The sequence below is a fragment of the Arachis ipaensis genome, chromosome B05, assembly GCF_000816755.2.
Source record: "Arachis ipaensis cultivar K30076 chromosome B05, Araip1.1, whole genome shotgun sequence".
Classification (NCBI taxonomy): Eukaryota; Viridiplantae; Streptophyta; class Magnoliopsida; order Fabales; family Fabaceae; genus Arachis; species Arachis ipaensis.
In genome coordinates, this window is record NC_029789.2 from 17492144 (window position 1) to 17514583 (window position 22440).

General features: G+C 35.0%; 2 protein-coding genes across 9 annotated transcripts; one reads left to right on the forward strand and one right to left on the reverse strand.

Annotated features, from left to right (window-relative positions):
• LOC107643163 (homogentisate solanesyltransferase, chloroplastic) lies at positions 10151–20934 on the reverse strand. 8 transcript variants are annotated; one of them, XM_021123227.1, is made up of 12 exons: positions 20103–20933; positions 19061–19343; positions 18149–18273; positions 17905–18051; positions 17456–17681; positions 17212–17285; positions 16834–16926; positions 16545–16662; positions 16389–16464; positions 16213–16245; positions 15588–15671; positions 13271–13311 (listed from the first exon to the last, which is right to left on the reverse strand). In XM_021123227.1, the coding sequence occupies exons 2-12, from the start codon at positions 19325–19327 to the stop codon at positions 13286–13288; spliced, it is 1269 nt and encodes a 422-aa protein (XP_020978886.1). In that variant the 5' UTR covers positions 19328–19343; positions 20103–20933; the 3' UTR covers positions 13271–13285. The 8 variants fall into 8 exon arrangements, with proteins under 8 accessions (XP_020978889.1, XP_016202227.1, XP_020978886.1 ...); XM_021123224.1 differs by lacking the exon at positions 13271–13311 and having other exon boundaries at positions 15396–15671; positions 20103–20372; positions 20682–20933; XM_021123230.1 differs by lacking the exons at positions 13271–13311; positions 15588–15671 and adding an exon at positions 10151–10513 and having other exon boundaries at positions 20103–20932.
• Positions 13211–15502, forward strand: LOC110271804. The gene is made up of 2 exons (XM_021123233.1): positions 13211–13413; positions 15228–15502. Exons 1-2 carry the CDS (start codon positions 13233–13235, stop codon positions 15479–15481), a joined length of 435 nt encoding a protein of 144 aa, XP_020978892.1. The 5' UTR covers positions 13211–13232; the 3' UTR covers positions 15482–15502.

Here is a 22440-nt window from a genome sequence, read left to right on the forward strand (position 1 = left end):
AGGTCAATTTCTTCATCTGATTCATTGCAAATGTCAGCCCAAGATTTTTTGTTAAATTTAGTGAGACCTTGATCTTGTAAGGTCAAGAGGGTTTCGATTGGGAAGGCGTAATCTGCCTTAGTCTGTTTGGCTTGGTTAATTGTTGGTTCATTAGATTGTTGGGCTGGATTTTGGGAAGGTTGTTGGGTAGGTGACCCAGATTCATAGTTAGATTGGGAGTGTTTGGATGGCCCTGGAAGGGCTAGTCGAATACATTTGCCTCTGCCTCTTGAAGAGGCGATAATTGCCTTTTTAGGCATCTTGTCCTTGCTTGTCTCCCTGCAAATATTCACATGTGAGAAAGTCAGGGAGAGAGTTTGAGTTACCCTTGATGTGCTCAATATCGAAATCAAAAATGCTTAAGATAGCTTGCCATCTGGCAAAAGTTTGTTTTGATGCAAGGTTTTTAACATCCTTTTGTAAGACTTCTTTAGCCGACTTGCAATCAACTCGGACTAAAAATTTCTGATTGAGTAAGTCAAATTGAAATTTTGTGATGCACAAAACTATGGCTAAAATCTCTTTTTTGATGGTGGAATAGACTTGTTGAGTACTATTCCAATGCTTTGATGTGAATGCAATGATACACTCTTTATCATGCAATTTTTGTTTTAAGATACCACCATATCCTAAATCAGATGCATCTGTTTCAATGATTTTAAATGTATGAGGAACAGGTAGGTAAAGACAAGGAAGATTGCGAACTTTGGTTTTAAGGAATCTGATGATTTCAGAGTGTTTGTCTGTCCATGGTGGAGGATTTTTCTTAAGTCTATCATGAAGAGGCTTAATAAGATTGCTAAGATTTGGGATGAACTCCAAGACATAATTAAGACATCCTAGGAACCTCTGGAGCTGAGGTTTGTCAAGGATATAGTCTGGGAACTTTTCAGCAAACAAAATTGATCTTTCAATTGGGGTTATTGTCCCTTGGGAAATCATATGACCAAGAAAACGGATTTTTGTTTGAAAAAGGACAATTTTTTATTTGAAAATAGCAAGTCCGTTTTTCTGGATGATGTACATAAAAGTTTTAACATGTTTGAAATGTTCTCCTAAAGTTTGAGAGAAGATTAAGACATCATCTATATAAACGATTGCAAAGTTTGAATATGGATTAAAAATATCGTCCATGATTTTTTGAAATTCAGATGGGGCATTTTTCAGACCAAACGGCATTACATTCTATTCATATTGACCGAACGGAACTGTAAATGCAGTTTTATATCTGTCAAATTCTTTGATTTGGATTTGCCAAAAACCAGATTTCATATCAAATTTTGAAAAGATATTTGCTGATTTTAGCCTATTTAGCAAATCTTTTTTGTTTGGGATAGGATAACGAATCCACTGTAAAGCTTGATTCAAAGGTTTGTAATTGATGACAAGCCTTGGGGTTCCTCTTTCTATCTCAGCTTGCTTATTGACATAAAAAGCTGAGCAGGACCAAGGACTCTTACTTGGACGAATTAATCCTTTGTCCAAAAGATCTTTAATTTCCTTTTGACAATGCTGCAAAAGCTGCTCATTCATTTGAATGGGGCGGGCTTTTATAGGGATTTGTGATTCTTTGAAACTTTTTTCATAGGGAAGATCAACAATGTGTTCTTTCCTTTTCCAGAAGGCATGAGGCAAATCAGAATAGATAGACTTTTCAATTTGGTTTGAAAGATTTTTTATTTTATCTTGAATCCTTGCTTGGGAAAGTTGGAATTCAAGGGTTTTGAAAGAGATTTCTTCTTTCAAAAAATAAATCTGTTTGGTTTTGGATTCAATTAAGTTCAGAGATTTCTGGATTGGTGAGTCTAGAAATTCAAAGAAAGTTTCCTGTCCACCCACATAAGAGGTAATTCCAGGAAAATTTGCTAGGTATGGATACAAAAGGATTATAAAAGGTGTCCCTAAGACTACATCATTTTTGATATCCTTTGCTATGATGAAATTGGTCGGAATCCTAAGATTACCCTTTTCAACAAAAGCATTGGATAATTTGAATTTGATGTTTAGTCTTTCACCCGTTATCGAGCTAAGACGTTCAGTAGTCTTTTCAAAATACTTTGTGGGGATCAGACCTTCTTTAATACAATTTGAATCTGCACCTGAGTCAAAAAGTGCTATGGTTTTAAGAACAAAATCTTTAACGACAATCCGGATATTAATACGGCATTTCATAAAAGAAAATATGTTTATTATTCTCAAGATTTCTTTTCCATCATTGTCGTTAGAAATTTCATTTTCTTGTTTTTCAGAAAACTCAGGTGGGTTTATAAGAGAATCAGGTTCTCCATCATCAGATTCTTCCTCTTGCATTAACTGCGAGAGAATGAGTTGATGATTGTCTTGATTTCTTTTGACCTATCGGATTTCCTTTTTAAGGTTATTGACCTCAGTATGAAGATCCTGAATGGTTATAGGACGAATAACTTGTTTTTCTAATTTTTTAAAAATGGGTTTGACATCATATTTATTACTAAAGACAAGATTTTTGGGTTTCTTTTTCTTTTGTAAAGATTTTTTTAATTTCAAAAGAAAGTCTTTCTTTTGTTCCGGATCCTCAATAGCCTCTATAGCATCAAATAAGAGATCTTAATCTTTGGATAAAACATTAATTTGCTTGACATCGTAATCTGAGGATGATTCAATGTCATCAACTTGGATATTATTGATATCATCCGAGGATTCTGGTCCAGAATCATCATCTGAACTTTCGATTAAAAGATGGTTAATCTTTTCCTCAATCTGAGGATCAAGGTTCAGATTATTAATCTTTACTTTCAACCTACAGTATTTACTAACATGTCCTGGTTTTTTACATGTATAGCAAATAATGGGGTTTTTCTGGGGATTCTTTGGAAATTCTGTTGAAAATTTTTTTCATTCTTGGGTTTTTGAAAATGTTTTCTAGGTTTTCTGAAATTCTTTTCAGGATTAGGTTTAAAAACTGTTCGAGTAAATGGCCTTCTAGATTTCCTTGGATGATAAACAGGAAGACTAAATTGTTCACAAAAGGTTCCCAGATCGATACGATTTTGTGCTTTCTCATGAGCAAGTTGTTGTTGGATTTTATCATCTAGGCAGATCTTTAGAGCAACTTTTTGGATGAAAGAAATAATTTGACCATAACTTAACGCATTATAGGGAATTATCCCATCTGGGGTTAAACTGCGAATTTTGTCCCTTACTTTATCTCCTAGGAATTTGGGAAGTCCGGCTAGGAACTTTTTCCTTCCAAAAAGGTTGTTGACTGTCTTCTCTGGTATAAACCCTAGTAAGAAAGGTATCCTTGTACCATCTGAAGTCAGACAAAGTTTTGCATCTGAGATTGAAAAGTAATTCAGCAGAACGATCTTTCCAAAGAGATGGATCACCGATGAAATGGCTTGCTATTGTAAAGATTAAGGTGTTAACTGCTGATGAGCGGATAATTTATACGCTTTTTGGCATTGTTTTTAGTATGTTTTTAGTAGGATCTAGTTACTTTTAGGGATGTTTTCATTAGGTTTTAATCCATTATTCATCTTAGGAGACTATTGATCACGTTTTAGGGGGCTGGCCATCTCGGCCATGCCTGGACCTTTCACTTATGTATTTTCAACGGCAGAGTTTCTACACTCCATAGATTAAGGTGTAGAGCTTTGCTGTTCCTCAAAGATTAATGCAAAGTACTACTGTTTTCTATTCAATTCTTCTTATTTCGCTTCTAAGATATCCATTCGCACCCAAGAACGTGATGAAGGTGATGATTATGTGTGACGCTCATCACCATTCTCCCCTATGAACGCGTGCCTGACAAACACTTATGTTCTACATGAAATAAGCTAGAATGAATATCTCTTAACCAGAATCTTCGTGGCGTAAGCTAGAATGATGGCGGCATTCAAGAGAATCCGGAAAGTCTAAACCTTGTTTGTGGTATTCTGAGTAGGATTCAATGATTGAATGACTGTGACGAGCTTCAAACTCGCGATTGCTGGGCATTAGTGACAAACGCAAAAGGAGGGTGAATCCTATTCCAGCATGATCGGGAACCGACAGATGAATAGCCGTGCTGTGACAGGGTGCGTGAGCACTGGCCATTGGCCATGTCTAGTGTTTTGGACTGGAGCTTTCATTGAAAGCTTGGCTGGCTAGTGAGCCATGTCTAATTCGTGGACTGAAGCTTTAGACTAAGAATGCAAGATTCCTGGAATTCATGTTAAAAATTTTGGAATCCTTATTTCTTCTTTTTCATATAATTTTCGAAAAAAAAATCCAAAAAAATTAGAAAATCATAAAAATCAAAAATATTTTTGTGTTTCTTGTTTGAGTCTTGAGTCATGTTATAAGTTTGGTGTCAATTGCATATGCATCTTGCATTTTTCGAAAATTCTCATGCATTCATAGTGTTCTTCATGATCTTCAAGTTGTTCTTGGTAAGTCTTCTTGTTTGATCTTGATGATTTTTTGTTTTGTGTCTTTTCATGTTTATCATATGCATTCTTGAATTCTTAGTGTCTAAGCATTAAAGAATTCTAAGTTTGGTGTCTTGCATGTTTTCTTTGCATTAAAAATTTTTCAAAATTGTGTCTATGATGTTCATCTTGACATTCAAAGTGTTCTTGGTGTTCATCTTGACATTCATAGCATTTTTGCATGCATCACATGTTTTGATCTAAAATTTTCATGCATTGAGTCTTTTTGTTATTTTTCTCTCTCATCATAAAAATTCAAAAAATCAAAAAAATATCTTTCCCTTTTTCTCTCATCAAATTCGAAAATTTGGATTGACTTTTTCAAAATTTTTTAAAATCAAATTGTTTCTCATGAGTCAAATCAAATTTTCAATTTGAAAATCTTATCTTTTTCAAAATTCTTAGTTATTTTCGAAAATTCTAAAAATATTTTTCAAAAATCTTTTTCTTATTTTTATACTAAATTTTCGAAAATAACAATAACAATTAATATTTTGATTCAAAAATTTCAAGTTTGTTACTTGCTTGTTAAGAAAGTTTCAAACTTTAAGTTCTAGAATCATATCTTGTGATTTCTTGTGAATCAAGTCATTAATTATGATTTTAAAAAATCAAATCTTTTTCAAAAACTAATTTCAATCATATCTTTTCAAAAATATCTTCTTATCTTATCTTTTTCAAAAATATGATTTCAAAATATCTTTTCTAACCTCCTAACTTCTTATCTTTTCAAAATTTGTTCCAACTAACTAACTAACTTTTTGTTTGTTTTCTTAACTTTTTCAAAACTACCTAACTAACTCTCCCTCTCTCTCTAATTTTCGAAAATATCTTCCCTCTTTTTCAAAAATTTCTTTTTTATTAACTAATTATTTTTATTTTTGATTTTAAAAAAAATTTCAAAAAAAATACTAACATTTTTCAAAAACCATTTTCGAAAATCACTAACTCTTTTTCAAAAATATTTTTCGAAAATTATCCCTCCCCCATCTTATTCTAAAGTGTAATCACGATTACGCGTACCAAGTTGCTCACGTTGCCAGGGATTGTTCGAGCCTGGACATCACAATTTCGTGCACCAACTACATCAGGGATAGGTTTTCCGTCATCACCAACGATGGGTTCATTTTGATCATTAACCTTTATAGCAGAAAAGATTGATTGTTTTTGGTCATCAGAAAGGCAATTATCCCACCAACCTTTGAGTTGACCGGAGAATCCCGAAACAACAACATTAGCTATTGCTTCCTCAGAGGTTTCATGAGCAGCTTGATAGGCTGTGCCTACCATGGTCATATGCTGAAGCATGCTCATGATGTTATATTCAGTTTTGCCATCTATGTTCCATTCATAGACATTGTTGGCATTGAAGCTGACAAAACCTAGTTCCCTTTCTTCGAGAGCTAGATTAGGGGCAGATACGCGATTATAATTATATGCAGAGGGTTTGGTTAAACCCTTCCACTTAGTCATAGAATTGGTCATGATTGGGATAACTCTGAAGGATGATTTGTCAGAATCATCACTTTGGTCCGAAGAAGACTCATTAGAGTCTTGGTTAAGGGAATTAATGGCTTTGGATGCGTGAGTTTGTATCCAAGATGTAGATTCACCAGAATTTGTAGGAGTTTCAGGGACAGTACTAAGACGATTTAAAAGTTGATCGATCTTTTGATGACTTCAGAATCACTAGGTTCTTGTTTCACAATAGAAGTTTTAAGACTCTGTTTAGCCTTGCTACTCATTTGAAAGGTTTAAAAAGGGGTTTTTCAATAGTTTTAGAAGTAGAGGCTTCAGGAACATTTTTCAAAGGCAAAAGAGATCCTGAAGATGAAAGGTTGTCACCCAAACATTGTAAAAACCTATTAGTATAATTTGATTGCTCAATGAGATTTTTAATATCTTTTGGGGCGACAGCTTCATCTACATTTTTTGTTTTAAATGGAGAGGCCATAACCGGGTTATGTCCTTCCGTATTTGAAATAACAAAAGATCCTTTTGGAGGAAACTCAGATCTGATTAAATTTCCATCTTTAACTTTCCAGGTTGAAATAACATTCGCTAATGACGAAAGTTTTTTTAATTTTAAAAGGATAATTGATATTATTTTTAATGGAATAAGCATGAAACCATTCAAAGAAAGGAATATGCATTCTGACCTCATTGAGAAAATTGTAATACTTTTCTTTAAATGATGAGATTTGAGAAGCGGTATATGTACATAAGTACCATTCTCTATGGAGATCATATTCCTTAGAGTAAAGGTTTTTACGTAAAGCTTCTTTGTTTATAACAAATTCTGTGCTATTCATGGGTATCATCATTCAAAGAAGAGTATGTTGGAGATTGTAATTCAACATCATCATCGGTTTGATAAAATGGTTGAGAAATGTTTGAATTATTTTGTACCTCTGAAATATTAATTCCAGAATTTACAGATCTGGGAATTTTACTTGAAAACTGAGATTGTGAAATCACAGAAAAAGATCTTCTTGCTGAAGCAAAGTCATTAGATGTTCCTACTTCCGATCTGGAGGAAAAAGAGTTTCGTCTGTCAAAGAAAATCTCTACTTTTCCTGATTCATCCTGTCTTATCTCTCGTAAGAGAGGTGCTTGTCTAGGTTGCGTTGGAATGGCTCGATCAATTGACCATGACTGGGGAAGATCGATTTCATCCCACTTTATGAGCCTTGGGACCGTGACATTGGCCTTTGTCATGTCTGTGACGAACAAAGTGGTTTCATGATCTTGGGATTTAAGGACTCTGGAATTACAAGTGTTCATGACCTTGTATTGAATCCTATAGATTAAAGCGGCTGGGATGGATCCTTCCTTCATGTTAAGACCATGAATTCGGATGTTTAGGAAAAGGGAGTCAAGGATGTTGACATCTAACAAACTGACTGTTTTGTTTGGGAAACATTTGAAGTAAACCGAACCGTGTCCAAGGCTTGTTTCAACTGTTCCGATTAAAGAGTCTTGGAAATCATTGTGCCTAATGTCTCTAAGGCACATAAGGATGGAAGCATTAAGACCTTCTCTGATGAGAGGTTTGACAGCTACTTGGACATACCCTATATGAAGATATTTGTAGTGACGGGCATGTTCTCTGACAAATTGCTTGGTTAAAAGATGGAATTCTTCACCGGAGTCAGGTCCTAGAGGAATATTGTTTTCAGTGGTTTTGATAATGTAATTCGGTTTTCTTTTGTTGTCATCAGGGACATATAACTCATCTTGAGGGATATTGGGTATTTTCCAATTGTCTATGGCTTGATTGATATCTTCGAAGATGTTGTGTTTGGGAGAAAGTTCCTCAGGCTGAGTTACTTTCTCAGTAAGAAGATTTGAAGAAGAATGGGGTAAAGAAATGCGGGAACAAGGTGAAGAAGATCCCCTAATGGAGAGACGTCTAGAGAGTGAACGGAAGAGATTAGACAATTTTTTGAAATCTAATATCATTGCCCTCCTTTGGTTCAGAAAGAATATATATATTATTACTAAACTATCACTCAAATTTTTGGATCTGGGAATTATAACTTTTTTTTTAATAATCTTTAAATCCATAGCTACCAGGAATCCTTACGTTCGGATCTTATCACTGTCAATAACATCGTCAAATTAGCCTTATTACCCATCAACAAGGGTCTTACTGCTACAGTCCCTTCAAGTGATAAGATTAAACCGCCCGTACTTCCAAATTTAAAGAATAATTTTGTTTGGTATGTACAGAGACCAAGAACATAAACAAAAAATAAGAACATGAACAGTAAACAAAGGATATAACTTCCAGATCTATAAACCTCAGAGATAGTTTAATAATAATAATAATATTCCTACTTTCCCATTAGACCACCTCTTATTTGATCAATATACACTCACCATCCCCTGTATTATGCCAATTACACGTCTAAATAATACACTTAGGCCCCTTGATGTAATGTAACTAACAAATTCTTATACATGTGATTGTCACCAATGTTTTAATGATTTTTTATTTTATTTTGTTTTGTTTTATTCAACTGAAATAACAAAAATACCCTTCATAACAATATTAAAAGAAAAAGTATTTTTGTAATTGTTCTCGGTTTGTATCTGTTTTCTATGCATAGAGATTTTTGGGTTAGAAAAGACTTTTAACAAAATATTTTTAATGGCAGTTTATGTTGGTCAAATAAAGGTGTGTATGTAATTTTGATAAACCTCAAAGTTTGAGTGTAAGGTACATAAATAGTAATTATTCAACCATTAAATTACAAACAAGGAGAAAATAATTAGAAATATTTTTATAACAAATAATGAAACATGGCTTTGGATTTGGTAGCCATCTCTAAAGGAAGGCTACCGATGACCCTCTCTAAAACAATTATGAATTCAACCTATGCTTTTTTTTTTTTTTCTAAAATTATAAAAGTTCTCCTATTTTCTGATTTTCTTTTCATTTTAACTCCATTGTGTTGAATCCCTTCTTGTATCCCCTTTTCTTGTTCAAGGCTTAACCACTCCCTGGATAATTTTCTTAAGAAACTTACTTCAGAATATGCTTTAAAATATGTTTATAAAACAATTGAGTTTGATTTGAATCATAAAAGATTAATCCAAGGAGAAGTTAAAAGAGCAACAACATCCATCCTTTCTTTTATACATATATTAGTACATGAAATGGGTTTCTTTATATAATTATATTAGTACAGGAATTCAACATTGAATGATCTATTCCTTGCTTTGGTTAAGATGCCTGCACCTTGATAGATCGTTCAGTGTGAATGCGGTAACTATGGTAAGCCTTGAACAAGAGAAGGGGATACACTAGGGGTAGGGGGTTTCAACACAATGGGGTTAAAAGAAAAAAAAAAATTAAAAAAAGAAACTTTTACAATTTAACTGTTATAGATGCGGGGTTCAATTCATAACTACTTTAGAGAATGCTACCAGTAACCTTGGCTCAAAGCCATGAAACATAATACAAATCGTCTTCAATAATAAAGAAACGTATGCAAATCAGAAGCAGCATTAAGTGAATAAGCAATATCAGCATGACAGTCAAATCAGAAGAAACAACATCAATCAAGCAACAATTAAGCAATTAAGCAAATCAGAAGCAACGAGAAGCGTAATTCAATTGGAGGATTATATTGAATTGTTCAATAACTCTTGAATAAGAAGAAGTGTAGAACAGGACCTTGAGGCGGCTAAGTAATGAGTGAGTGATGAAAATGTGAGAAGACAACAAAAGAGTGATTGAGTAAGTCACCGAAAACCGAGAAGGGAAGGAAGATGAAGTGACACAGAGAGAACTCAAAAGAAATGAGGGGATGAGACCGCAAAGGAGAAGCGGAGAAAAGTTTAAGACTAAGATTCCGTTTGCAATTTTATTTCATTCTATTTTTCTAATAAGTCTTCAAAACATCTTCATTGTTAGAAAAATTTTGTATGATGACACCAACACACGGATTATGGCAAACATGATTTTTAATTGGCGAGTTAAAAAGATTAATCAAATATTGTATCGCTATATAGTGATTGTATGACATACATTGATGCACTTGACCCATGATAAGCATGGTCAACGCCATCATACCTCACCGACAATATAGTAGCTTTTGTAGTAGGAGGTATGAAAATATTTCAAACATCCTTTTCACTTTCATCACTGGAAGTAGAAATTATTGCAGATGAACTTGCCATGTTTGTACTAATTTTCCAATATCTAAAAGAGGATAATATCAATTTTAATATATTTTCGTTTTAGGAATATAATGAGGATAATCTCTTTATTTTCCACCATCACTCTACATTATATCTATTATTACAAGAAAAATGCCGTCATACTTTATATACAACAATACTAATTACAACAAAAATGACCAGTTGATTTGGCTTGGCCATGAAGATCAATGACTCTCAACGTGTGCATCTCTTCAAAGAAAACTGAAGCGTGGTATCAGCTAGATGAAAGGAAATATGGCGTACTCAGCATAAAATAGATTCCATATAAATCGATAGAACCCTGAAATTGCTTCCTGCATGTTGAGGCAATTGACAAAGAAGTTTAGACCAATGACAGAAAACTGGGTCACTAAAGCTTTATACAAATGTAACCACCAATTTTAATACATCCTAGTGATAAGATCGGTTATATGGAGTGTCACAGAGAGCATTTAACTATTACTTGACTTGCCCTCCACACAAAGTTAAACTACCAAACAAAGCAAAATAAGTACTTTTTTAAAGACCTAATCTCATCCTGATCGAAAATACAATGAAATCAATTTGCTGTAAAAAAGCAAAATTGTCCTCTTTTCTTGGTGCCCAAACTTGAAATTTTAACCAATCATGACCCAAAACTGACATGGAACAAGAAATTAAAAAAAAATTGACAAGTTATACGAAGTTTGTGAAACTCGGCTGGTGTTAAGCATTGTAGCAGGTTCACACCGTCAGTCCCAAAGGGTAATGCTACGGTGAAGAGTTAAATATTTTTGAAGAGTGAAGATTACCTTTTCTTTTAAAGTAAAGAAAAAACCCATAAAAAATATATTTCATTCTTCACCCAATTCTACTCTTCACCAAAGAAATTCCCAGTCCCAAGTCTGACGAAAAGAGGAGAGGTGTGCTCGATAGTTGTTGTTCAAGATATAAAGTTTGGGCAACTGATAGCTGAATTGACTATAAACTAATGCTAAAAAGAAAAAAATTGGTATCCAACTTCTGAGTCTTTTATCAACTTTTTGCCACATTCATTTTTGTAGGTATTGAAAATAAAATAAAGGTAAAGTATATTTTTTTTATCCCTAAGTCCTCGAAAAGTTTTAAAAATATTCCTAATATTTAATTTAATTCAATTTGGTCCCCATTGTTTAAAATAAGTTTCAATTTTATCCCTGGCTTCGTAATAGTCAATCACTAGTCAAAATTCACTTTTCCAATTATACCCCTTGACCACATCATCATCAACATATCTCATCTCTCATATCTCCAGCAATCAACAACACCCCACTTCCATCTCCTACAACCTCCATAAGCATACCATCATTTATCATAATCATCACCTCCACCCCACCTATTCATCTTTTTCTCATTCTCTCCTGTACACTACTGCCACTAACCCCTCCCTCCCCACCCCACCACCAACAACAACTCATCATCCTTAACCTCACTTATTCTTCTTTTTCCCTCCCTCTTGTAACCCACCACCGTCATAAAAACACTCTTTTTCTACATCCAAGACCGCCAACACCCTTCACCTCGCCTATTCTTCCTTTACTTTCCCCTTTTGTAACCCACCACCTTCATAAAACCACTCTTCTTCTACATCCAACACTGCCACTCTTCTCCAAAAACTATCAATACCAAAATCAAATACCCCCTCTTATCAACCACCACCACCCCTCCAAACAACAACAGCAACACAAAATTCCCCTTTTTTTTTTCAGAATTCAGAAAATCAAGTTGGAATTGGTACCATAGCATAGAGATTAGTAAACTCATTGACCAAAGTTTGAGTCTTTGTGAATCGCTATTGAAAAGCATCACTGAGATTGTGAGCTGGGTCAGTGGAGAAAGATGAACTCATTGAGAGAGAGAGAGAGAGAGAGAGAGAGAGAGAGAGAGGAAAGGTGAGCTCAGGGAGTGGTGGTATATGGTGGGTGATTTGGAGAAAGATGAATTCAGCGAGCGACAGTATATGGTGGGGGAGTGGTGGTGGTGGCTGCGATGGTAATTAGGTGAAGGAAAGGTGACAATGATGATGAGAGGATGCTAATAATATTCATGATGTAGAGGTAAGGTGATTTGGCGTTGTAAGAGATGGAGGTAGGGTGACATACTGCTATAGACTGCTGAAGTTATGAGAGAAGATGATGAGATAAATGTTGATGTTGATAATGATGTGGTCAAGGGGTATAATTGGAAAAGTGAATTTTGACTAATAGGTGACTGTTAATAAATTAACATGGGGAATAAAATTGAAATTTATTTTAAACATTAAGGACAAAACCATGGTTCTGAAAACCAAACCAGATCAGCCGGTTCAACCGGAATAATCGGAAACCGGTCACCTAGTCGGTCTGGGTAACGTCAAAAACCGACTGGCAAAGAACCGGTGAAAAAACCGGTCGAACCGGTGGTTAACCGACGAACCGGGAGAACCGTCCGGTTTTTTGGCGGTTTTATGGTTTGCAACCTGAGATGCCAAACGACGTCGTTTTGGCTGAGCTCGCCTGCTCTATGGTTGAACTTGCTTCCTTATGAATTCTGATTATGATTTATGAGTTCTATGCTTCTTGATTTTGATTTTCTGATCTCGCCTCCCTCTGAACTTGCTGCCTTCTGATTATGAGTTCTGTGCTTGAACTTGCTGCCTTCTGAGTTCTGATTATGAGTTATGTGCTTGATTCTTTATTGATTTCGATTAATTTGCTGCCTGCTTGATTTGCTGATTTCGATTTATTTTGCTGCCTTCTTGATTTTGTGATTTCGAATTATCTGCTGCCTGCTTGATTTACTGATTTCGATTTATTTTGCTACTTCATGATTTTTGTTTTTGATTTTCTGAGGTTATTTACTCATGATTTTGAATGTTTGCTGCCTTCATGATTTTTGTTTTTGATTTTCTGAGGTTATTTATTCATGATTTTGAATATGTTTTGCTGCTTCTGAATATGTTTGCTGCCTTCATGATTTTTGTTTGCTGCTTCATGATGAATTATTTATTTGTTCATGGTTTTCTGATTGTTACAGATGGAACAATCACAAAGTAACCCACAGCCACAAAATAATGCTGTTCAAGATTCTCAAACTGGTTCATCCAGAGGTAAATCTGATCCAGCTTGGCAATATTTTACAGTGAAGTATGACAAAAATAACAAGGCTCAATATACATGTATTTTCTGCTTGAATACTTACAATGGAGGGGGGATATATAGAATGAAATATCATCTTGCAAAAATCCCTAGACAAATTAAAGTTTGTAACAAAATAACTGAAGATGTTGAACTTCAATTCAAAAGGCTTTTCGAGGAAAACAAAAAAAATAAGGCAGAAAAAAGAAAATTTACAGCTGATTGTTATGATGTGAAAAGTGAAACACAAGCGGAAGAAGAGGGTGAAGCGCCTAATCCTGTACAACCTCCGGCTCCTGCAACAATGGGAGACAAAGGAAAGAGAAGAGCGATTGCTGCTACTCCAAATGGAAGTTATTTTAAGGAAAGGACTACGCCAGGCTCTCAACCAACTTTGAAAAGTGTCTTGGCCAGTAAACAAGTTGTGCACAAGGTTAAGTTGGGGCTTGCAAGATGGATCATTGATGCACGAATTCCATTCAATGCAATTCAATCGCCTTACTTTCAACCTGCCTTGGACGGCGTTGCTGCAATTGGACCTGGTTTCAAGGGACCGTCATATGATGAAATGAGAGTTCATTTGCTGGCCGATCTTAAGAAGGAGTGTCAGTTGCTTGTTGAAGGTTATAGGAGCTCGTGGAAAAGGACTGGTTGTACACTGATGGCAGATGGCTGGACTGATCAAAGGCAGCGTACGTTAATTAATTTTCTAGTTTATTATCCTGCTGGTATGTCATTTGTTAAGTCTGTTGATGCTTCTGATATGATAAAAACTGCTGATACCTTGTTTAAATTGTTTGCTGAGGTTATTGAGTGGGTTGGGTCTAGTAACATTGTGCATGTGGTTACTGATAATGCTGCGAATTATTTATCAACTGGAAAACTCATTCATGAAAAGTATCCAAACATTTTTTGGTCTCCTTGTGCTGCTCATTGCATCAATCTTATCTTGAAAGACATAGCAAGTCTTCCTCACATAGCTGACCTTGCCTCTCGTGCTTCAAAAGTGACTGTGTTTGTTTACAATCATATGATTTTCTTGTCATGGCTTAGAAAAAGAAAAGAGTGGAAAGAAATTGTTCGACCAGGAGTTACACGTTTTGCTACTGTTTTCATTACTTTGAAAAGTATATATGATCATAAAGAAGACTTGCAATCATTGGTGGTGGACAAATATTTCACTTTTCATAAATTATCCAAGAGTGTCAATGGAAAGATGGTTAGTTCAATTATCTTGGATAGTAAGTTTTGGGAGGATTGTTTTACTACTGTTATGCTTGTTGGTCCTCTTATTAAGTTATTGAGGCTTGTTGATGCTGATGAGAAACCTTCTCTGGGTATCGTGTATGAGGGCATGCAAAGAGCCAAAATTGCTATCAAGACAATGTTTAGAAATAGGAAATCTGCATACACACCTTATACAAGTATCTTGAAAATGCGATGAGATAAGCATTTGAAGCGTAACCTCCATGCAACAGCATACTTTTTGAATCCAGATTTCTTCTATAGTGAGGGGTTTGTTGAGAAGGCAAATATCTTGAGGTCTTTGCTTGATTTATTTGATATTGAAACTCTTTGCGATGACTCAGTTGCCGCAATGCAAGAGACACAGTTATATCGAGATCGAAAAGGAAATTTTGGAAGGGAGAGTGCATTGAAAGCAATTAAGAGACTTGAACCTGGTAAGTTATTATATTTCTATGTTCAATTTACTTTGAATGTTTTTTAAATATTGAATGAGAATTGATGGTTGACTTTCATATCCTGGTAGGTGAATGGTGGAGGCTACACGGTGGGAGTGCTCCTAACTTGCAAAAAATGGCAATTCGTCTTCTTCATCAAACATCTTCATCATCCGGCTGTGAGAGGAACTGGAGCCTCTTTGAACAAATCCATTCAAAGAGGAGGAACCGATTAGAGCATCAAAGGCTAAGTGACATTGTTTATGTCACTTATAATCTACGCCTTCAATCTATAATGCATCGCAAGAAGAATTATGATTCAATTGACATTCAAAGCATTGACACAGTAGATTTTTTGGTAATGCCGGATGAAAATGATCCTGAATTTACTAATGGAGACATCGAAGGCATTGAAAATTTAATTTATACGGATAATGCTATGCCTTCATATCCTAAAGGTGATTGAAATAGCAAAACTTGTTTCATTTCCTCTCAATATCTGATGTAAAGTTGTAACTTTAATTTTTTCTTGGTTTTCTATTTTATTTTATTAGATGGAGGAGACATGGAACTTGATGTGGATTTGCCTAATGTTGCTGATTCTTCAAATACAGCTTCTTTTGGTAGTACTTCTGATGATGGTGGCTTTGGATTACCTGTTTATGATGGAGATGTTGGAACACTTAATGATAATTATGATTTTTGATGAATTGCACCTTTGATTAGTTGAAAACTTGCTAGTAATTGAACCTTTTGAATGTAGAACATTATGGGTTTGTCATTATGTACGTTTTTTTGTTTAGTTATAAACTTTGATGTTTGAAGTTGTTTGTGAACCTCTAATGTTAAGTAATGGATAATTTATTATGTGAAATTTTAAATTTTATTAAGTTAGAAATTATTGAATTTATATACTTAAGATTATTTTAAGTTTTTTAATAATTTTATTTAATATTTAATTAAACCGGTTGAACTCCGGCTGAACCCCGGTCGAACCAGTGAACCATTGAACCAATAATCTCACCGGTTTATTGACCGGTCCGGTTCTCGCAACCTTGGACAAAACTAAATCAAATTAAACGTTAGGAGTATTTTTAAAACTTTTTGAAAGTATACTTTACCCATAAAATAATAAATATGTTAAAAACATGGAAAGAGTAACTACATTATTTTCACACAGAAGGGGTAGTATGTTACCTTGGTATAATTTGCTTTTTCTAATACCCATGCCTGAAATATAATTAGCAAAGTACATTCTGTTCAGAGTGATTGGATCAAAGTAGGAGACAAAGCAAATGCAAGACAAACATACACAAATAAAATAAAATAAAATAAAATGAAAATCATAATAGTTATTAATTCAAGAAGCAAACCTGGAAAATCAAGCAGGATGCAAAAATCATATGAGCTGGTATCAGTAACCATTGCCTGAAAGCCTGTAACATACAACTGGGACTTATGTACAGTCATGTAAGATGAATAAAAAATTTCATTAGTGTGATTGGCAGACCAAGGATGTTTATATTAACCTGTGGCGTATAAATTGCTGCCAATATTGAACCAATATAGTTCATTAGCAAGATTCCACAACCAAGGAAAGCAATGTTCCGTACACCAAGTTTTGTCGCAAAGGTTGATATCTGATACCTGAAGTTAGTCATTACAAGAAAGTCCTTATTAGAATAGAATAAGATAATAGCCCAGTGCAGGAAGCGGGTCAACCTTTGTGCATGTACAATATATAAATGCAGATATAATGAAATACAAGTTCTCCGTATCGGCAACTCGGATAAATAAGCTTAGCACTATGTGACTTACTTGCGATCCCCCTCAACATCTGGAAGATCTTTCGTTATAGCAATTACCAATGCAAACAATGTTACAAACGTAGTGATGAAAACCACAGGTGAGCTGCAGGTAAAGACACAAAAACAAATGTGTTCTCAAATAAGTAAGGTAAACAATATTGGATGAGAACATAATGTTTTATAAAATTATAAGATCGATTCGATTATACAGGGAAGCATAGTCCTACTTTTCAAGCAAAGTTCACTGGCCAAGTCATGTAATCATAGAATTAGACAAATTAATATTTAGGATCGACTTCGTGGAGGTATTGTTGGCACAACATGTTCCTATGAACCTGGTTCTTTACCTTAACCAACTACAAATATGAAGCAACAGAAAAACACAAACCTCCACTCAAATGCAAGTCCAAGGGCAGCTCTAGTGGCATAGTACACGCCAAAGTTAAGTAGAAAACCTCGGACCTGCACAAGCCTCTTCTGTCAACGCTCAACCATAATAGATGCTTCAAATTCAAATAACCATTCAGTTGCTCAAAAGAATCTTGAAAGTAATCATATGAAGTAACTATTTAGTTGAACTTTAAGTACTGTTAGCTCGGCCTAGATAGGGAGAATAGGAGGGTAAACCATACCGTGGCAATAATAAGAAATGCTGCAATAGGAAAACGTTTCATTCTTAATGGAGGAACGGAATAGATGGTGCCGAGAAAAAGGCCAAGCGTGTAAAGTGAAAATATAAAGGGCCCAAAGTTCAATCCAACAATCAACAAGCCAGCAGCAGCAAAAAATGCAACTAATAGCCATGCAGATTGGACTGAAAGATCTCCAGCAGCTATAGGTAAATAAGGTTTGTTTACCCTGAAAATGAATATAAAGCTACTTAGATAAATGACCCAATATACATTTACTTAGGTTGAGCTTTAACCAACAACAGAAACAGCTTCAGATCCAGGGAAAAGAATGCGAAAATGACAGTTACATAAGACACAAATTCAAATATATAGGAACTTAGCAAGCAAGCTATGGGAAAAGGCAGAGGAAGTCAGTTTCACGGAGAATTTTATAAATGATTACATCATACTTGTCAATGCTAATGTCATAGATTTGATTGATTCCAACTATATAACCATTCCCACAAATCAGGGCAAAAAGACCAGAGAATGCTTTGAACAGAAGGGACCACTTTATCAGATTTGAGTTTTCAATCAATGCTCTTGCCACCAAAGCACTGTAAACAGAACGAATAACCGGCATTCAGTACAGTAAACTTTCTGAGAGAAAAATAACTGCATTGCTTATTGCAGGCATATGGTAAAGTTACTCACAAAGAACCTAGTGCTGTGCCGCGTATAGTATGTGGCCTTAAAAATCTCCAACATGCATCTTTGAATTCTGAAACTTTGTCTGCAAATGGACGATCTGATCCAGCAGCTCCAACATGGGTACAAGCCTAGCATAAGGTATTTCACCTTAAACTGATGAATCAGACTAAAATATCATATATTAAAACCAATGCAAAAATGTGAGTACTAACAAACTGAATTAGCTATGAGCATATTCAGAGGTTGCACACCTGCAGTTAGTGCCGAAAAATAAATTTTTCATGCTAACCTTTGTGTTATCAATCGTGAACAAGGCTATAATTTTATATATTTAGTTAACATCATATTGTCCATGTCTTTATCTATATGTGGTATACAGGAGTCAATAAAGCAAACTTTTCAGTCCTAGTTACACTGATTCAATGAAAATAACAGGTTCAACTTGCACATTCACTAAATTCTATAAGGAGCTATTAATTGTGATGGTTCTAGAAGTTAATTTTGATAATTGGATCTTACATAAATGGTCAAAATTAAAGCATTGCATGACTATTTTAAGTAACCATATGACCTATAAATAACTCATCATTGTGCATAGTTATATTATATGGCCAATATTTGCTCCTTCCTACCCATATATAAATATAATTGGGTCGGTATTGCAAAATCAATCCCAGCCACTGATTTCAATACAATCAAAGTGATAGAATATCATGAACACCATGGAGTTAAACAAATTAAAGGAAACAAAGCTCATGATATTTTAGTACATGCAAATTTCCCAGGTGATTCTCCATTTGCCACTGATTAATTACCAACAATAGCAAAAATTGAATATCCCAGACTAAAACAAACAAGGTAGCATGCAGATAGAGGAAGCAAAATCGGCATATGAAGGGGAAAAGAAATACACACCGTGATGGAAGTGGGTCTATTCGAGAGTCTTCTGTCATGATATCGTAGAGTTGAATGGTTGTTTCTGGAAAATTTTAAGCACAAAGTAGAAGCCTTTGGAGCAAACTTGGTGGTGGGTGTTTTGATGGAGTAGGAGGAGTTGCAGTTGGAGGTGGCAATTGAGGGATGAGCATGAAGTGAAGTTGATTGAAATGTTGAGAGCTTCATGGGGAGCTGAGTATGGCAAAGCATAACACTTTTGCAATCACAGATACAATGGATCACCATCTAGTCAAGCCACGACCTAACCAACATCAATCCAGATAGCTTATTGGAAGAAAGAAAGTTTTATCATTGCATTTTTTGGATTTGTGCATTGTGTACTTCAAGTAAAAGAAATGATATAGAGATTTGTGGCACCATCAACCAAGGTTGCAAGAACCGGACCGGTCAATGAACCGATAAGACAACTGGTTCACTGGTTTAATGGTCCAACCGGGGTTTAACCAGGGTTCAACCGGTTAAATAAATATTAAATGAAATTATTAAAAATTAATATACGTAATGCTTGATCACTATCTAGTTGTTCTATCTTCAAAAATAAAAATTTTTAATTAGTAACAACTACAATTTACAAACACAAATTTACACAAATTAAATACCGTTATAGCCAATGACTAAATATTGATTGTTGAACAGATTTACAGAAAATTTCTAAAGAAGCCAACAATACATGCAGCACCAAAAGTTCAAAACAGAAAATTATCAATTACATACGGCATCAAATGTTCAGAAAACAAATTCAGAAGTCAGAATCCATACAATTAGACAATTAAATGAATTAACAATCAACAAAATTAATAAGTACCAAAAAAATTAACAGAATTATTTTAAAAGAATTAATTCAAATTGAAAAGAACAGTTAACCTGAAAAAAATCACTAAATGAAGTCAATCAAAATACAATGGTCCTCAACAAGCAACTAGAGAGGGCTACTTCCATAATTTCTAGCCTTGAAGATGCCCACAGCCTCATCAAGAAACTTAGCAGAAAAAGAGAGAACCTGGAGAACAAAGGGAAGAAGCTCGACTGCTCGAGCGTTCCACAGAGGTGAAAGCAAGGTCCCTACGCTCTTTTGTGCAAGAATACGCTGTTGTGAAAGTTAAAAGAACTCCTTCTTTGAAATAAGAACAATTATCCGGCTAACCCGTTCTTGGAGGAAGAACAAAAAGGGCTGGTGCAGAAAATGCCCTGGAGCAGTGGAACAGAGGTGACGATGGAGAGACGTTCGCGGTGAGCAGTGGAACAGAGGTGAGCAGTGGCAAACAATAACCTCAGCAACAAAATCATGAATAGAATAACAAATAAATTAATAACCTCATCAAACAATTACTAAACCAGCAAATAATAACCTCAGCAAAAAACATCATGAACAGAAAATCAGAAATAACAAATAAATCTATAACCTCAGCAAAAATTACTAAACCAGCGAACAATAACCTCAGAAAATCCAGCTAATCAGTAAATCAATTTGAAACAAATAACAAGTATTATCAGAAATCAATTGCTAAACCCTAAACCAGCAAGCAGACGCCGAGGAGATGGCTGTGAAGTGCGAAACTGCGAACAAAGTATTACTTACCGGCGGCGAGGTGGAAGGCGAGCAATGGCGATGACAGAGGACGCGACACCGGCGAACAGAGAGAAGGCGAGCTCGGCGATGACAACGACGCGGTGGGGGCTGCGGTGGTCAAACCCGTCGCTGCGGTGGCTGCGCGATTGGGTGCTGCGGTGGCTTCTATGGTTCTCAGAGAAGTGAAGAGAGGAGATGAGTTTGTGGCTTTGTGAAGAAGAAGCTGCGATGGCTTCTATGGTTCATGGTTCCAGTTCTGCGTTTTGCCATTTTTCCTTCCTTTTTATTTTTTTATTTTTTTAGGGATAAAACGGCGCCGTTTTGGAGGGCTTATTTTCGAACCGAAAACCCTCCAAAAAACTGGACGGTTCTGTCAGTTCACCGGTTAACCACCGGTTCGGCCGGTTCTGTAACCGATTTTTTGCTTTTTGGGAAAAAACGGCACCGTTTTGGAGGGTTTGTCGAAAACTCTCGAAAAAATCGAACGGTTCTGCCAATTCATCGGTTAATCACCAATTTGACCGGTTTTGTAACCGATTTTTTGCCGGTCAATTTCTAGACCTATTCGGACCAACTTAATGACCAAATTCCGATTAATCCGATTGAATCGATCGGTTCAATTCGATTTTCAAAACTATGCCATCAACCAATCTCTTTTTTAAAATAAATAAATAAATAAAAGAATAATATATTTTCTTCATCATTCTAAATATCTAATAATGCTTAAATAAAAAAATTTCTTTATCATTTTTTTTATATGTTTTCAAGATAATAAAGATATTAGACTTTTACCTTGTTTAGAAGTTAAGAGAACTAAGAAAAATAGTAATAAATTTAATATAAACTTAAATCACTTTAAATTATATTTAGAAAAATATTGTTTTGTACATTGTTAACCACTAAACAACATCTATCTATACATTTGGGATATTATACTTGCCTTTTCTTTAAGACTTGAGCTAAAATTACCCCTAAAGACATTTTAAGAAGAGAATAATAGAAAATTATAAAGTTTTATGTTTCTGATGCATTGCAAATATGAAACATTTAATTTTAATAAAAGTTAAATCAATGACTAAGATAATTTAAATTACTTATGCAACAATTGATTAATGATATAAATCATACAAGGATTTTAAAACTGGACAGAACGTCGAACCGGTCATGCTACCGAATCAGGGATATAGAAGTCCAACCATTTTATCTAGAATACATATATACATAGACTTACATTATATATATATATATATACACCAGATGGCCCGAAGCGGATCAAGGAGGGAAAGGGAGAAGAAGGTAACTGGTAAAAGAAAATGTAAGATATATGAATGCAGATGCAAAAACAAGTAAATAAATATGGAGTTAGATGCGGCGGTAGTCCGCACGCATATGGAAGTTAGTATGAAGTTAGATGTGGCGGTAGTCCGCACACATATGCAGATGCAGAAAGCTAAATATGAAAAACACGAAGCTGCAGAATTGGATAAAGATTTATTAGAAAACTGATTGAAAATAAGAAGAGAAAAGAAGAGGAGCTGAAGAGCTTACAAGAGAACACTCAGAGCTTCTCTCTCTAACTTCTCTCTATGATTGTGTAAACTGAAGGGTGCCTTGCAATGAGAGCGAGGCCTCCTTTTATAATTGAAGATTCTACTGTTTCTACAGTGTCAGTTGGTATGACCTGAAATATAGCTACAGTACCGGTTTCACAAAGTTCCCTAAATTGTTTCGGGAATTACATTTTCGGTTTTAATCTTCTCCTAGGCAA

Coding starts and splice junctions, on each gene's coding strand:
- LOC107643163 (XM_021123226.1), bottom strand. CDS start 19,327: ATGGTGATCCATTGTATCTGTGATTGCAAAAGTGTTATGCTTTGCCAT. Junction 16,663..16,833: donor GATGTTGAGGGGGATCGCAA/GTAAGTCACATA, acceptor GACTAACTTCAG/GTATCAGATATCAACCTTTG. Junction 16,246..16,388: donor CATCCTGCTTGATTTTCCAG/GTTTGCTTCTTG, acceptor ATTATATTTCAG/GCATGGGTATTAGAAAAAGC.
- LOC110271804 (XM_021123233.1), top strand. CDS start 13,233: ATGGAACAATCACAAAGTAACCCACAGCCACAAAATAATGCTGTTCAA. Junction 13,414..15,227: donor TTACAATGGAGGGGGGATAT/ATAGAATGAAAT, acceptor TTGAACAAATCC/ATTCAAAGAGGAGGAACCGA.